The sequence below is a fragment of the Acartia tonsa genome, chromosome 11, assembly GCF_053477335.1.
Source record: "Acartia tonsa isolate MP-2025a chromosome 11, ASM5347733v1, whole genome shotgun sequence".
Lineage (NCBI taxonomy): Eukaryota > Metazoa > Arthropoda > Copepoda > Calanoida > Acartiidae > Acartia > Acartia tonsa.
This window is the reverse complement of record NC_137270.1, coordinates 33121609-33140180: the sequence shown is the minus strand read 5'-3', so window position 1 is coordinate 33140180 and position 18572 is coordinate 33121609. Positions and strand designations below refer to the sequence as shown.

The window sequence follows — 18572 nt, the reverse complement described above, 5'->3', positions numbered from 1 at the left end:
TTAAAATAAAACTGTTGACCACTTACACATGTCTCATGCTGATATAGCTCTTTAGGTCAAGGCATCAGGTTTCAGATGTAAAGGAGGGTGGTTCAAGAACCACCACTGAAATAACATGTCTTTCAATATTATATACTTTACGATTTATAATAAAACTGTTGGACACTTAAACATGTCTCATGCTGAAAGAGCTCTTTTAGTTAATGCATCAGCTTTCGGATGTCAAGGAGGGTGGTTCAAGACCCACCAATGAACCAATATGTTTTTCAATCTTATACAGGGTGCACCACATAAATCCGGACTTTTTCTTATTTTTAAACAAATAAACATAAAATCGTCAATTTTAAAGATTTTATTGAATTTTAAAAACTGGGAAGCCACCTAGGTTTATGACTATTAGATTATTTAATAAAATCGCTGCCAGCCTCAATCACCGCCTCTACCCGCCCCCTGATCTGCCCGTTGACCCTGGTCACCATGTCCCTGTTCAAGCAGGCAAAGTTCTCCATGATGGGAGCAATGAGAGATGTCTTTTTGGTATGGGCGCGTCTACTTGTTCATGCTTTAATGGCGCTCCAGGCCCAAAAGTCCGTTGGATTAAGATCGGGGCTGCTGGGAGGCTACATCTCCATAAGGACGGGAGTAACCGCAGGATCCAAATTAACCCATCTTTAAAGCTACCCTTTAACACGGTAGCTCTCATTTGGGCCACAGTTAGGCTATAACAACGTTTTATACCTTTTTAAAAATGGCATGAAGATTAAGATTGGGTTATCAGCGCAATACATAGTCTAAAATGAGTTTCAAGGTTACATATTGGCCCCTGACGTTTTTGACATCTTAAAATCTACCACTATCCACTTTGTCGGATTTATTCAGCCAAGTCAGCTGGGATAGAGAGCTCTAGTCTTTTCTAGTGTTTTCACAAGGTATCTGATAGTATCTCCAGCAAGTTTTATTAGTCCATCTCACCTACAGATGGGTTGAGGTCAGATTTAGTAGGCCTAAGTCATAAATCCATGGTAAACTATCTGCGCAATTCGAATCTGCCTTGTTGAACATATGCGCGGCCAGCTCTGCGTACACGTCCTCTATCGTCCAAAGATTTTCATGGGAAAAAAGGTCATTACCTAAGCTTTTTATAGTGGGTTCAAACGTCCTGATTGGTCAAGTAGTTTTGGCGCTATGGTCGTTTAAAAAAAGTCTGGATTTATGTGGCGCACCCTGTATACTTCGGCATTTCAAATAAGACTGTTGAACACATACACTTGTTTCATGCTGAAACAGTTCTTCTAGTTAAGGCATCAGGTTTCAGATGTCAAGGAGGGTTGTTCAAGACCCACCACTAAAACAATATTTTTTTAATCTTGTATACATTGGCATTTAAAATAAGACTGTAAAACATATATACAAAAGTCTCATGCTGAAATAGCTCTTTTGGTTAAGGCGTCATGTTTCAGATATCAAGAAGGGTGGTTCGAGACCCACCACTGAAACAATATTTTTTTCAAACTTATATACTTTGGCATTTACAGTAAGACAAAACAATAAATCTACAAAACACAAATACCCCTTTAGAGATTTGGAGGTTTGGTGAGAAAATATTTTGTTTCAGGTCTCACCAAAAACAAATTAAAAAAATATTTTGATATTTTAAGTGACTGTATAATGTAAATGATTAAAAATATTTTTAAATTTTTTTATTACTTATTGTCTCAGACAGTGAAAATTAAATTTGGTGTTTGGGTTGTTGCAAACTGAAAACTTTTGGAATGGAACCTCATTTCTACCCCTGAGCTATGATGACAGAATGGAAGAGTGTGAAATTTTAAAGGATACTATAAGAAATAAGTTTTTGTATACATTGTCTATTTTCACAACTGATAATTGGTCTCCAATATAGCTCATTTATAGAATGTTGGTTACCTTATCTGTATGTTGCGGGTTTGAGGCTATCCGAGAGGGGCAGAGATTTTGTTGTTGTTAAAAATTGGGAGTTTCTGTGTAATAAAAGTTGTCACAAATATAAGTATTAAATAATTACTTTGTCCTCTAGGGGAGGGCGTGAGAGGTCAGGAAAATAGCTTAAATCCGCCCAGTAAGATAAGTATAAAGCTTATCTGAAAAGAATAAAACAATTGAGATCACCAATTTCTATGATTTTTAACTGTAGACAGAAAAAAAACCTTAAAATACTTAAAGTTATTGAATATGTTTTAACTAAAAAATAAAAAACTTAATTTTATCATAAAACAAGAAATATTCAAGCTATCTGGCTATTTTTTTAATATGATAGAGATGTTTTATGCTTAACAACGTTGCTTTAATTTTTTGTTTTGAAAAAATCAGTTTAAAACCGGTTTAATTGTGTTTGAAAATTTAATTATGAGTAATTAGTGCCATAAACAGCTTGAGTAAGCCTAGAGTAACCCTTGTCAAGCGGGAGAAGGTTAGTCTACTCTACCCTTAACCGTCAACTAGTTATAGGCACCTTTTCCTACTTAAGGGCCCTTAGACTACCGTAATCCAGCCTAAAGACACTCTTCCTTAAGCCAGGACACCAATACCCAGGTTATCTAGTACCCAGGTGGGCCAGGGTAACACCAAAGAAGTCCTCTGTAAGCTTGAACCAAAGATCTTTAACCGTTACTAAGATATCTTCAACCGTTGTCTACTTTTCAGCCTTCTATACTACGCTAAAGGGTCTCTAACTACCCCCTGAAGGACAGATTTACATCGTAGAGTACCTTAGTAGACACTTTTGTGTTGTCATATTACACTAAAACCTCTACCGAATTAATAAAGGGTCACCGTGGACATTCGGAGATAGATGCACATCATAGTTCCCCTAGAAAATACACTATACTTGAAATTTCACTTATAAATGTTTAAAAACATTTAATTCCAAATTGACAAAATCCATCTTTCTTCAATAACTAGCGAACGGATTGAGCTAGAATCGATGTTAAGGTGTCTAAATGACCGTCTCGACCCCACGGACTCACACAAAAAATTTGGGGGACTTAGGACAATTTTTAGGGGGGTAGACCAAACGATGTTTGATTTTCTGATGCAAGTTTTGGCAAATTTTTTAAAAATTTTTCTTTAAAAATCAGTTTTTCCTAGAAAAACTTTTTTATTTCTCAACCGATTTTGAACTTCAAGGTGGCAAAATGTCCATCTTGATGAGATACACACGTGTACAAAATTTGGGGTCAAGATTTCAACTCCTTCCCTGTCGGACCAAACGATGTTTGCTGAAAAAGCTACGCCAAAACTTGTATCGATGGACTTACATCTTGTGGTCCAGCCCCCTAAACGCTGAGCTATCAACCTAAAATTTTTTGTGTAAATTCTACTCATTAAGACGGTCATTTTGCCGTGTTTAAATCTTCTGTAGCTCTATCCTAACCCAAATGAGAAAGAAAATGAGATTTTTCAGTGGCACCCTGCTGGGTTCACGCCAAAACTTGTATTGATGGACACAAATCGTTTGGTCTACCCCCCTAAATATTGTCCTAGATATCTTCATCTTTTGCAAGCTGATGAGGATCATTGAGACGGTCATTTAGACACCTTAACCTCGACTGTAGCTCTATCCTAGCCCAACTGACAAACTTTTGCCAAAACTTGTATTGATGAGTTGAGAGGCCAAAGTCCAACTTCGCCAAAACTTATATTGATGGAACATACATCGTTTGGTCCAGCCCCCTTAACTTTGAGCTACTGACGTCAAATTTTGCACAGGTGTATGGCATGATAATGCGCTAATTTTGCTGTGTTTAGATCCACTCTAACCCAATCCGTTCGCTAGTAATAGGGGATTACTGAAATTAGTTTTAAATTTTTTTTTTAAATGAAGCTAGAGTGCTGGTTATGGAAAAACTGGATTAGAATCAGTTCTTAGCCATACTAAAAATCCATGTATACCATCGCATTATAGTAAATTTCCTTGTGTACCAAAATTAAAATCGTCAAATTTTCAACAGTTTTGTTAGCCCAGACAGTCTCCCCTTAAGACTAACAAAACAGGTTAAATTAATCTAATTTTTTATTTTAATATCCGCGGAAAGTTGTCTATATAGGATGCGATAAATAAATATCGTTTTAATGTGGAATTGATAAAAAGAAAATTTTCCTAGGGACCAAAAGGGATAAGACAATGGCAAATTGATGTACATTCCCAATGATGATAAAAATTTACCCCTTTATTTAAAAATATTTAAAATTTATGGGCTATTTATTATACTAGTCCCCAAAGTTATATAGTGAAGTTTTCATATTCGTTGGCTCAACAACTTTGGGAACAACATTAAAGTTTTATTAGTTGGATCATTCATTTGAGTGTTTAAACGTTTCAACCACTAATTTTACGCTACAAAAGGGGCAATTTTGTGTAACGTCATTGGGGATGTACATCAATTTATCGATCATTGTACTATCCCTTTAGATACCTGCATAATATATCTATGGTTACCAACACCCATCAGACAGACAACCAACCCTTTGATTGCATGACCTTTGTCTAAAGAGTTCTAACTGTGCATGGTAATTAGTGGCGCCTATTTATGACATAGAAGCAGTAGGAACCAAATTTAACGTCTTTAGTTTTGAAGATATAATTTTTAGAAACATAACTTTATAAGAAATTCAAATATTTTCAGCTAACTTATAATATGTTTTGTCATAGGCTTCCCTTTATACGAAACTAGTGGCTTCGCCCCTAGCCTCTAGGGGCTTCGCCCCAAGAGGTAATTGAAAGTCAACCCTCCAGAATAATTTTATAGTTATATTTTCAAAAAAGTTATTTTTTGCCGAATTACTCTTTGGTAAAATTAAACCCAGGTTATACGCCGTATGCACAAAAATTTCAATTCGTAAAAATTAAACCCAGGTTGTTCACCGTATATCTCGTACGGGGTGAGCATAAGCGAGTACCCTGTATGCGGCGCAAGCTCTGATAGTCCCACTGATTGGACCACATATACACAAAAATTGAAAACTCTCCATTGTAAATTTTATTTAATACCTATAATAGCAACTACTTTTTAAAGATGACAAAAAGCACAAAAAAAATTTTTGGTGAAATTTTTTTTTTTTTGGGGGGGGGGGTTCCTGGTGGCTTTGCCCCATGGTGCAGTGGGGTTCCCCCCACCCAATTCCTGGTTTTTGTTTACAAAAATAAAATAAAAATAAAAAATTTGGAAATAGGGATTTTTTTATTTTTAGTGGGGTTGGGGTGTCCCACCCTCCTAGAAAATAGCCTAAAACCACCAGAGGACCAGTAGGTATATTCCCAGAAGAGTAGAGCCCAATTTGTTCAGCAGTTACTGAGATTTTACAAAAAATGTAAAAAAAATTTTTTTTGGGGGGGTGATTTTTTTAGTTTTTGGAAGGGGTTGGGGGTGTCCCACCTCCCAGGAAAATAGCTTAAAACCATCACAGGACCAGTAGGTATAATCCCTGAAGAGTAGAGCCCAATCGGTTCAGTGGTTACTGAGATCTTAAGCTTCAGACGGACAGACAGACGGACAGACGGACAGACGGACAGACGGTCAGACGGACAGACATCAAGCTACTTTGTATTATAGATAATTCACCCAAGAAAAGCTTTATCCTAAGATATGCGTTAATCTACACAGAGAGAGAGAGAGAGGGGACAATGGGCTGTTTATTACAAGAGTTCCCAAAGTTTTATAATAACGTTTCCTTATTGGTTTGCTCAACAACTTTGTGGATTAAATTGAATTTTGATTGGTTGGCTTATTAAGTTTTGTGTCCAAACGTTTCAACCACTAATTGTAATCTACAGAAGGGGTAATTTTTGTGTATCATCAATGGGGATGTACGTCAATTTATCGTCTTTTGTCTTTTTATGCAAAATAAATGCAATAGTTAAGCCCTAAAATCTGTACAATATTTCAACCAATGACATAACCGGACTGTTACTCCGCTGTTATCCTATAGGCTTCCAACATTCATAAGTAGCAAAGCACACAAAAACGAAGTTTTTTTACATTTAACTTAAGTCCGTCCGCCCGTCCGTACGAGACAATTATGTCCTTTTTGACGAACATTGACAAATATAGAGTTCTATCTCTCTCTTTCTCCTAAATTACACCTAAATCATTAACCTTTAAACCTAAACGTATCTATAGTATCTATCTATCTATTTTTCTCCTTCTTTCTATCTTTAACTAATACATTTTAAAGATACTTGTTGCTTCGTCCCTGGTCCTTAGGAGAGGGAAGGGAAGTTATAAGCAGAATATTAACTTAAGGTATATAAACTTACTGTAAAATTGTAAAGATATAGGATTCTCTTTACAGGCATCCTTACATTTTTACAAAAGCAATTTATATATATTCTTTGCTTAAAATATTGTACCTTTTGGTCCTAGGAATCATTGCTCCATAAATCAGATTAAAGGGATAATTACATTTTATAAAAGATTGTCAAAAATTTAAAAATTTAAATTTTGGTAAAGTCAGTTTAAAATACACTAGTCCCCAAATTTTAAAATAAAGGTTACTAATTGTTGGCTTAACAACTTTGGGGAATTTTCTTGACTTTTGATTAGTTGGTCCATAAAGTTGAGTGACTAAACGTTTCAACCACTAATTGTAATCTACAGAAGAGGTTATTTTGTGTATCATCTTTGGGTTTGTACATCAATGTATCGGAAATTGTCTTATCCCTTTAGATCCCTGGTTATATTATAACCATATCTTATTTATCATTATCTTTAAATTGCTTCTTATGTTATCTTTTTTAGCAGCAAAGCTACTCTATAAATAACTTAATGCGTCTGTCCGTGCGTCCATCTTTATAACTAATGGGAAACGTGTATTTCTTGACTACTATTTAAGGTAGAAAGCTGAAATTTTTGTTGAAAACTTATAAAACCCATGCACATCTTGAGTGAGCCATACCCCGAATTTTTCAAGCGAAGATTCTATATCAGTGAGCATTAAGTGTGAATTTATCTTTTACTGTTAAAGAAAACAAATAAAGCTCTAAAAACGAAGGACCATAGAACATTAATACATGAAGAGAGTCAAAACTTTGGGTACTTATATTTAAATTGATAAGTATACTGACTTCTTAAATTTTAAAACGTCCCAACCTTTTAACCAATAATTTTAATCTAAAGAATGAATAAATTTGATAATCATCATTGAAGAAGCATAAACATTTATCTTATATTGTCTTATCCCTTAGAAACCCTTCAGAAAATAGATCTTTTAAAAGTTTAAATGCTAGAATTAAATAATTTATTGTCTGAGATTTTCGCAAACTCTAATAATCACAGTTAAGTACAATTTAGAAAGCGTAGAAACTCTATAATCGTTACCAGAAATTTCGTATATCCAATTAAACATGCTGATTTTCTTGACACTTTGACAAAATAATTTTGTATTACATAGTTATCTTATTCATCTGATTTTTTAAATAATGATTCTTAGGACAACAAGGTAAAGTATTATAAGCAAGGCAACTCTATAATCAAATCCTAAAATTGAAAGTATATATTAGAGAGAGAGAACAATGGGCTGTTTATATCACATGTCCCCAAAGTTTTATAAAAAACATTTTCTTATTTGTTGGCTTAACAACTTTGGGGACTTTTCCTGAATTTTAATTGGTTGGTTTAGTAAGTTGAGTGTTCAAACGTGTCAACCACTAATATTAATCTACAGAATGGTCAATTTTTTGTGTCATCATTTGGGATGTACATGAATTTAACAGCCATTGTCTTATCCCTTTAGATCCCTGCCCAATTATTTCCTAAAAAACAAAACGGTCACGTATTAATCTCTATTAGACTATAGACTATTGTCTGCCCATTTATTTTTATTTGACGGTCATGAGTTAATCTGTACTTGATTTTACAAAATTTGGGTTAAACTACCCTCCCCCCCATCCCCAGCTCTACAACCAAACAAGGAGAGGTTAAAAGCCTGCCCAGGATTTATATAATACATAATTATTTTAATAGAGATGCTTTTCCTAATACATTGAACATTGTTGTCCTAGGAATCAATATTCCAAAAATCAGATGAATGTCATACAAAAAGATGTTGTAAAAAAAACATTAAAAATCACCCTATTTTAAATGGACATTTGGATTTTCATAGAGTTGCTATGCTTTCTAATTCGTACCTAACTGTTATTGGAATCGTCATGCAAAATTTGAAAACAATAGAACAATTCTAACCCATCCAAATTACCATGCAGACAGAATTAGAAAAAAGTTTTGTTTAAAAAAAGGTTTTCAAGAAATTTGAACAGTATAATGTAATAATGGAACATATATAGTCTGGATGACATAGATCTAAAGGGATGTGACAATGGCAGATATATTGATGTAAAACCCAAAAGATGATACACAAAATTACCCCTTCTGTAGATTACAATTAGTGGTTGAAACGTTAAAACACTTATTGGACTAACCAATCATTATTCTTCAAAAGTCCCCAAAGTTGTTAGACAAAAAAACTTTGTGTAGAAGTGTAATAAACAGCCCAATGTCATCTCCCTCCCTGGTATTATGTAATAAGTGGAAATGTATGTAGCCTTGATGTGCATAGGTCTTACAAGTTTTCACCAAAAATTTCAGCTTTCTACATTAAATAGTAGTCAAGAAATTTATGTTTCCCCTTAGCCATACAGATGGACAGACGCACCAAGTTATTTCTAGAGTAGCTTTGCTAAAAAAATATAACATTAAATGATATTTAAATATTTCTGTATAACAAATTGTTATAATATAACGAGGGATCTAAAGGGATAAGATAATGGCCGATATATTGATGTACAACCCAAAAGATGATAAGAAAATTGCCCCTTCCGTAGATTACAATTAGTGGTTGCAACATTTAGACACTCAACTTAATGAACCAACTAATAAAAAGCCAAGAAAAATCCTCAAAGTTGTTAAGCCAATGACTAAGAAGAAAACATTGTTATGACTATAGGGACTAGTGCATTAAACAGTCCAATGTCCCCTTCCTCCCTGAATCTACAGAAGGGCTAATCTTGTTTATCATCATCGGGAATGTACAAGATTTGACTATTGTCTTATCCCTTTAGATCCCTGAGGTAACACCATGAAAGAAATGTGAATTTAAGATTGTTTTTTTTCCAAATATATTAGGGATGCTAGGAAAATAGCTTAAATCCGCCCTCTAAGATATTTATAATAGAGAGAGAGAGGGTATAATGGGCTTTTTATTACATTAAACCTCAAAGTTTTATGATTACATTTTCTTACTCATTGGATTAACAACTTTGGGGACTTTTAATCAATTTGATTGATTGGTTTATCAAGTTCACTGTTTAAATGTTTCAACCACTAATTTTAATCAACATAAGGGGTAATTATGTGCTTCATCATTGGATATGTACATCAATTTAGCGTCCATTGTCCTATCCTTTTAGGTTTTTTCTATTGATAAACACTTTGTCTGTAGCCTCTGGAGGAGGGCGTGGGATGTCAGGAAAATAGCTTAAATCAACCCTTAAGATATCTATAAAGCTTACCTGAAAAGAACAACCAATTGGGATCACCAATTTTCGAGAATTTTACTTTATATTAAAATTTTAAGTGGATAAAGTCATAGTGATTTATTCTATAAATTGTAAAGTATCTGGATGTGTGATTGAGTGTAAGTCCTATAAACGGCTTAACTATTCAATGTTAAATTGTCATAAAAGCTTAGCTTTGTTATATGGACAGGTTTCAGGTTATTTCTTTTTATTTGATTCGATCTATCTATCTGTATATCTATATATCTAACCATCTATCTTTTAATCTATCTATCTATATGTTTGTCTGTCTGTCTGTCTATCTGTCTGTCTATCTATCTATCTATCTATCTATCTATCTATCTAACTAACTAACTAACTATCTATCTATCTATCTATCTATCTTTCTTTCTTTCTTTCTTTCTATCTATCTTTCTATCTATCTATCTATCTATCTATCTATCTATCTATCTATCTATCTATCTATCTATCTATCTATCTATTTATCTATCTATCTATCTATCTATCTATCTATCTATCTATCTATCTATCTATCTATCTATCTATCTTTCTTTCTATCTATCTATCTATCTATCTATCTATCTATCTATCTATCCATCCATCTTTCCATCTATCTATCTATCTATTCATCCATATTTCCATCTATCTATCTATCTATCCATCCATCTTTCCATCTATCTATCTATCTTTCCATCCATATTTCCATATCTATCTATCTATCTATCCATCCATCTTTCCATCTATCTATCTATCTATCCATCCATATTTCCATATATCTATCCATCTATCATTGTCATTGTTAAAAAACAAAGTTTAACCTTCAGTTTTTCTAATGGACTTTCCCTTATTTTAAACATCTTTTAAACAGTTGAAAAATATCATGGATAGATAGATAACATTTGTTTTGTTTTATGAGCCCTAAAAGTAATTAAGGGGGGTGGGGGGGTAAAGAAGAAAGGGGAATAAGTGCTAAAACGAGCTTCCAATAAACAGGAGGATATGCGCTAACTCTCGGAGCCACTGTCTTCCCTTACTCCGTAAACTTTCACTCATATTATAGAGTGAAGGGGGAAAAGGGAGGGGGGGGGGACATATGTGTGTGTGTGTGCAAAAGACAGACTCCTTCGTTAGACATTATTGTAGATATTTTAGTAGCAAAGCTACTCTATAATTTACAATGTTTGTCCTTTAGACACAAAATAGGGGAAACATCATTCTCGGATCCTATAAACAACCAACTATTAAACATTCATGGTGGTCGGGCTGATTTTTAGTAGATTTTAGGCTATTTTTATATTTTTCATCAGACTTTTGGTGTTTAGGGTTCAATTTTCAAATGTTTTCGTAGATACAATTTTTTGTGCTTTTCTAATTATGGATGTTTTCATCCTTGTTTCTCTTTTCAACAGTTGACATATAAGAAGGATATATGGACCAAGATATGTGAGAGAAAAAACATTGTAAACAGGGATATTAAGGGATAAGACAATGAATGATAAATTGATATATGTACATCTCTAATGAGGATAAACAAGCTTACCCCTTCTGTAGATTAAAGTTATTGGTTGAAATATTTGGACTAGTTTTGAACTAACCAATCAAAATTTAGTAAAATTTCCCAAAGTTTTAAAGTAACGAATAAGATATCGTGGTTATGAAACTTTGGGGACTAGTGTAATAAACAGCCCATTGTCCCCTCCCTCCCTGCATTGTAAAGAAGTACTATATCTGAGAGGGGGGGGGGAGGTGTGTGTGTAACCGTCTCCTCTAAAATTTTTGACTTTTTTCATAATAAAATACAATGACCAGTACTAATTTTAATAAATACGATTTTTTGTCTGAAGCTAAAATTCTCAGAAATTACTGGTCCTAAGGGTTTAATTTTCAGAAAATCTTTATAAATGTCTTTGGGTTGTTTTAGACTATTTTTCCAAACTTCCCCTGTCCTGCCTGTCCCTAGAGGTTAGGGACGAAGCAAATAGTATGTTAAAAAGTAGTAGAATTTCCGTCTATTCATTCTACGAATTTTTAGAAAAACAAGGACAATGTTTAAAATAACAAGGACAATCTAGTTTATGTTGATATGTAGCGCAGCATTTAAAATTTACACATTTTAGGATGAAAAGGTGAAAGAAATGAAAAAAAAGATAGAGACAGAAAGAAGAATAGAAAGATGGACATACTGATATGTCCTTTAATTATTTGTGAAAAAAGTCGTTGAGTTCAGACCTTTTTGGGTGTTAGAAGATATTTAATGCTTTGATGGCTTCAATAAATTTTAATGTGTGTTAAAAGAATATTTAAAATTAAGGACAATAATGTTGACAGGTAGCGCAGCATTAAAAGCTTGTTAACCTATTAAATAAAACAGATGATCTCACTAATGGATGAACCGATATGGTTCTCCTTTACAGAGAAGCTTCTTATAGAGACTGCAAGGGGGCAAAACTGCTAGTCTTAATATAAAGAGAAAGAGAGAAATATCAATTTAAAAATAATTGAAGGAACAAAAAGTATGGATGGACATACTTTAATCATAGAGTAGCTGCACTTACAAATTAGCAACTTTCACAGTGGGGGGGGGGGGGGGGGGCAGGACAAGGATTAATATAAGCTTAGCCAGAGGTAGCTTAACAATTATACTAAAGTTTTTTAATAACAAAATGTTAATAATTCCAAAATACCTGGTTGTATAGTTTTACTAAAACAATAAACCTTGATTGGTTGGTTAAGAATAGCATTATTCAAACTTTTCAACAAAAGTAATTTTGATTATCATCATTGGGTGCAAACATTAATTTATCGTCCATTGTCTTATCCCTTAAGATCCCTAATTACATAAACATATGTACTCAAGCTACTCATATGTAAAACCCACAGAGATATAAAGGGATAAGACAATGGCCAATTAATTAATGCACATTCCTAATGATAATTCACAAAATAATTTCTTATTTATTAGCTTAAAAATAAAATCTGATACTTTGCAAGAAGGGAGGGGACATCTACCTTCCTTTAGTTTTAGACTAACCCATTCTATTTCCTCCTCCTTGTTTATCTTATCCTGTTTTAAATACATATGAAAATTGTTGAATAAAAAGTTTTTAAAATATCAATATGTTTTAAATGGACATATTTAATTTCTGATAACAATTATGGAGTTGCTTCGCTATAAAAAAAAATTTATTCAACTGTTATAAACTGTTACAGGAATCATCATTTAAAGTTTGAGATCGATATAACAATTCTAACATGCCTAAACTTAATTTAAAAATCAATATTTTTCAAATCATAGGTCAACCTATTTTCTCTAACAATTATAGAGTTGCTAAGCTCTGTAAATTGTACTTAAATAAACAAACAATTAACCCTTTGATTGCACGAATTTTTTTTCTGAAAAGTTCTAACTGTAATTGTTAATGAGTTGCGCCTTTTTAAAGGCCAAGGCATTATCCCTTCTCTAACTGTTTATGACGATCACATGACAAATCCAAAGTAGAGAGGATTTTTAACAACTTTAGTTATGACCTAGTGTCATTCAAACCTATCACCTCAATTTTTAAATTAACAAAAAGAGCTAACCGTTACGAACGGACGACCTTAATTGTAGTTTTATAAAAAAAATACTAAAATAAAAATTATTTCATATTTCATTCTGAATACTGAAAAAGAAAAAAAATATTATTATTACTTATCGTGCTGTGCTAATTTTGAATAATTTCATCCTTTTAATCAATTTTATTAAAATCTTTGGAAAGGTTGTGTGATTTAAACAAGACATTTTTGGTTTTCATATGTGAAAACTCTTAAACTGGCTCTAAAAAAAATATTGAGAGCCATTACATATTAGATTCCAATGTTTATCTCTAGATCAAGGTATTTATGACTTGGTCCTTATCTTAGCTAAAATCTTTTACATATAAGATTCAACAATGGCTCTTTAAAATTCTCCAATGAGCCGGCTCTCGGATTTTATATTAATACATAATTAAATCACATATTAATTTAAAGGAACTATCATACATTTAAATTAAATAAAACATAAACATTTTAAAGAATAATAAAAATTAAAAACATTAAGCTAACTACACAGTTATAATAGTGTTAAAAATTTGTAATTGTCAAATTATATGACATTTGACCCGTGGGGCTTCGGGTAGGTTGAGCAAGCTACTCACAATGAGCTATAATGTGTACAAGCATATAGCATTCATCAGTATTTTTTTCATTAAATACTGGAAATAATGTTAATGGTAAACATATACCACAACAAATAATGGATTCTTAAAGTAGCGCTTTTGTTCTTAAAATTGTATTAATTTTCGACATTTTCCTGAGCTAAAAATAAGACACATTTTATCAAAATTGTTTTTGGCGAAATTAAAAATTTAAATCTTACCTAAGGCATAATCCAGCATAGATGATAGAAACTTTGGTGACACTTGCATTAGAACAGCAAAATCCAAATATGTTAGATTTTCTTTTTCCTCCAATAGTTTAAACCCAGATAATGACACTTTATCTAAAAAAGTTCAACAACACTTAGATGAAAATGATAATATTTGAAAATGATTTCCAGTACGGCTTCAAAACAGATTAATATCCGCTATTATAGAACAAGTTATCAGCCATACTGAAAAATTATGTATTGCATCCTATTACAGAAATTATCCCAGCTTATACCAACAATAATTCGAAAAAATCACGAAAACAAAAAATACATGATTTTCAGCTATCGTTGGGGGGCAACAATACAATTTATCATATCAATAAAATATCATTTTAGATTTTTAGATTTATTGTTGGATATACATTATTCCTAGAATTGTCCACGAATGTTAAAATAAAAATCATTAATTTGATACCAGTTTATTTAATATCAGCGGAAAGTTGTCTATAATACGATGCGATAAATATTTATTAACTTTTACAAATACTTTCCTTCAGACAAAAATCATCGTGATTTTCTTAAAAACAAATATTTTAAAAGGGGGGGGGGCGAAAGTGACACTTTTTGAAACCAAAACTAAAAGTCAACAAAAGAACTCAACTAAAAAAAGAGTTACTGGTCTGAGATTTTGCATGGCAGTTGCTTTAAGGGGGTAAAATATGGAACTGTGAAGAAACGGCGGCGCAACCGCCGAAAACCGCCGTTTCCCGCTGAATTTTTTTTTGCCTTTTTTCGGCGTTTTTCGGCGGTTGCGACGCCGTTTCTTCACAGTTCCATATTGTACCCCTATAAAGCAACTGTCATGCAAAATGTCAGACCTGTAACTCTTTTTTTAGTTGAGTTCCTTTGACTTTTAGTTTTGGTTTCAAAAAGTGTCACTTTCGCCCCCCCCCCCCCCCCTTTAAAGTATTCAGCTAAAACTTGAAGGTGCCAAATAAGAATAACCTGTTCCTTCTGTAAAATCAGTCTTTGGAACATCTTTTAGAAATAGTTTAGCATCTAAACCAGTTTTCAATACTTCTTGAAGTTCAGCTATATCATTGTTCCTGTGCAAAATAAAGAATTAAAAGATTATGCAGTAATGTTTAGCTAAAAATTAAGCAAAATGAAATAATCGTTGATCAATGTTTAAGAATTTTGGAAGCAGCTTATAGTGCCTAATGAAAAATGACGTCATACAATACAAATGACCAATTATAGGCCAGTATACATTATGTTAATAGTCAATTACAATGTAAACTGGACTATTATTAGTCATTTGTATTGTATGACGTCATTTTTTATTAGGCTACCTCCAAATTTTGATTATGTATTATATAATTACCTTATTGCCTTAATCAATTCATTTTCGGGGTTCTTTAAAGCTGGTTGTTCTGAAACAAAAAGTGTAATCAATAAAAGTAAATTTGTTGAAAAACTGCTGGATACAGGATAATTTTATGGACATACTTATGTTTTTAGGACTTGATTGTAGAGTTGCTTCGCTTAAAACATTATACTTTGTTGTCCCAGAAAACAATATACCAAAATTCAGATCAATCGAATGATTAGATCACATAAAAAATGGTTGTTAAAAAGTAAAAAAATCAACATGTTTAAAATGGACGTAATCATTGAGTTGCTACGCTTTCTAAATCGTACCTAACTACTAAAGGAATCACCATGCAAAGTTTGAAATTGATAGGACAATTCTAACATGCCTTAATTAACGAAAAAAGCTATCCGTTACGGACGGACGGGCGGACCGACTCCAATTATAAGGCTTTGCTTTTAAAAATAGAAAATATACAAGTTATTAACGGTTTTTTTGGTGCTTAAATTCAAATATTCCAATGCAATGAAGACAGCCAGAAATTAAGGCAAATATGTAGATTACCTGGGCTATTGGGTATAATATAGGCTTCTTCATCAAGTGGTACAATCTGTATTATTTGCACATTTCTCACAAAAAGGATTTTTACAGCTAAAGAAAGAAGTATACTCCATACTTACAACTCTGTCAAAAATGCTAAAAAACAATTCTCTTTCGACCTAAGAAACTCAAATGGTTCCTTTACAAGCTTTTGTTGCAGACAAATAATGATGAAACATATAAAAAAGGAACAGATTGTAGATATTTTATTTCCAATTTCAATTTTAAAAAGCAAAACATATTTTTCTTACAATTCAGCTATTCACTCTAATAAGTATTAATTGTAAAATTGTGGAAATTCCTCAATTTCATCAACTTTCTTTTCTACTTCATGTATGTTATTTCCATTAACTTTTCCATTCGTGGTTTTATTCTCTTCTGATACAGTTTTATCTTTAACAACTCCATCTAAACAAAAAAAAAACAATTCATTCGTATCATCGTATCATTCGTTGATGTGATTACACTTGTAACAAAAGTTCTCAGATTGTTTTATATACGACTAGCGGCTTCGCATCTAGGCTCTAGGGGCTTAGCCCAAGGAGGTAATGTTAAGGGATCGCAAATTTTTGCGAATAAATGGCAAAATTGGCAAAATTCGTAAAAAAAATTTTTTGTTTTTGGGAGGGTTGGGGGTGTTCCACCCCCAAGAAAATAGGCTAAAACCGCCACAGGACCAGTAGGTATATTCCCTGAAGAGTAGAATCCGATCGGTTCAGTGGTTACCGAGATCTTAAGACAGACGGACGGACAGACAGACAGACATCAAGCTACTTTGTATTATAGATTGCACAAAGTAAATTCTTATTGCATTCAAATAAAATCATTAAAGACCTTACCTTATTTTTTTTAGCTAGTTATAGTTTGTTTAATATCTTTTTCATCTTATTTAAGAATTTATGTTTACAGGAAAAAATCACAGAATTTAATGAAAATTGTAAATATATAGCCTGGTGACAATAGAATGTTTATAATCTTAGAATTCATAAGCACAAACAGTCATAGATATATTTGGCTGTTTTCAAGACATTAATTTAATCTCATTTTTGATAGATTCAAATCAGTGTCTAACAAAAGCCTTTGATACTAAACTAAATTTTTTGCTAGGCTGTAATTCCAATTTCAGTATGGCTTCAAAACCGATTAATATCTGATGGATTAAAACCGGTTCTCTGCTATACCTAATTCTTATTGTGCTACATCCAATTTTCTACGAATATTAAAATAAAAATCATAAAATTAATACCAGTTTTGTTAGCCTCGGCGTTTTGTCTTTATCATTTTAATATTCGCTGAAAGCTGTCTATAATACAATGCGATAATTAACTATACCTGTATTTGCTGGCGTTTTGTTGGAACTTGATGGTTCAATATTTTCATAATGATTTTCTAATTCTATATAACAACACTCTTTATCAGAGCTGCTGACCATGGTAGGGGTTCTGTAAATCAACATATAATTATTCGGATATAGCACCAGATTTTTGCTACTCAAATGGTTCTTCCACCAGGCTAATATAACGATCCCCCATCCACCCCTTTCACCACATTCCCTCCCCTCTTACTAGATGAGCGAATTGACCAATAAATGAGGAGCCACTAAAATTGATGACAAAGGGAGGAGTAGGTTGCGCTAAAAATCCGTAAAAGTTGTGAGTTTTAAGTTTAAAACAGTAGTAGAACGATAAAAATTTATGTAAACTTATTGTTATAACTAGTTTAAGCAAAATAACGGGTGTTTTTTCTTACTGAAAATAAACTAATAATTTTTTTAGAATTAAACATTTAACACATGTAAAGAAGAAAAATCAAAATAAAGAGTAGCTACAGACAACTAAGATCCTAATCTTAAACGAAGAAATTTTCTTTTATGGTAATTTGAATAAAAATCATTCATTTTTTGGTGTCGGCTCGAACATTTTGAAAGTTTAATTTTAAACGTAGAATTATGAGATATCCTTATATAAAAGTAATAGGTTTTCTGTGTGTGTGTCTGTAGCGAAAGATCTGGCTATCCGCTGATCCGTTTTAGTTCTCCTTCACGTTTAAGCTTCTTTTAGGTCAAAATTTTGAGTAAGGGGTACCTCAACCCTCTCAAAGAAATCCCTTTAAAAAATAATCCCCACTCAAAATTTTTTGTTTAATCTTTATTTTAAATATAAAATTAAAATCAAAAGGGTAAACCCTTCCCTTACCCCAAGTGCCCTTTAAGACCTATCCGCTATTGTAACCTTTGATAAAAATTATTTCCAAGATAATTTATGTGATAGAAAAAAATCTATCAAAAAGTTTGATTCTCTTGACTTAAAATGATTTTGTATGCATTAATTCTAAGCTGACTTCTGAGCATTTATCATCTATAGTGTTAGAATGAATATGTTGTCTTAATGTATAATAATAGTTTTATAAAAGTAACAGGGTGTCTTTCTGTAGCTTAAGATTTCGCTAACCGCTAATTTAAAGTGAAACTTCTTTTAGGGGCAAGAAATTTGAAATTTAAAAGAAAAAGTTTATCTAACCTAATTCAGGATACATTCAGATATAGTATACTAACGGCTACGCTCCTATAGAGGCTTCTAGGGGCACTTAAATGAGGGGGGGGGGGGGGAGTCGGCAATAGATCTATACTTTTACTCTAATGAGTCGTCTATTAACCGGGG

General features: G+C 32.7%; 1 protein-coding gene across 1 annotated transcript in view; it reads right to left on the bottom strand.

The window, feature by feature from the left end:
- The window catches only part of LOC145332360 (uncharacterized), a 28673-nt gene extending 11323 nt beyond the window's left edge, over positions 1-17350 (bottom strand). The window contains exons 1-6 of the mRNA XM_080177361.1: positions 17245-17350; positions 16216-16320; positions 15877-15924; positions 15325-15373; positions 14946-15046; positions 13950-14072 (exon numbers count right to left, since the gene is read on the bottom strand). Of these exons, the coding sequence (XP_080033487.1) occupies positions 13950-14072; positions 14946-15046; positions 15325-15373; positions 15877-15924; positions 16216-16320; positions 17245-17344 (526 nt within the window). The 5' untranslated portion in view covers positions 17345-17350. The remainder of the gene's footprint in view (positions 1-13949; positions 14073-14945; positions 15047-15324; positions 15374-15876; positions 15925-16215; positions 16321-17244) is intronic.
- Between the last annotated feature and the right edge of the window lie 1222 nt (positions 17351-18572).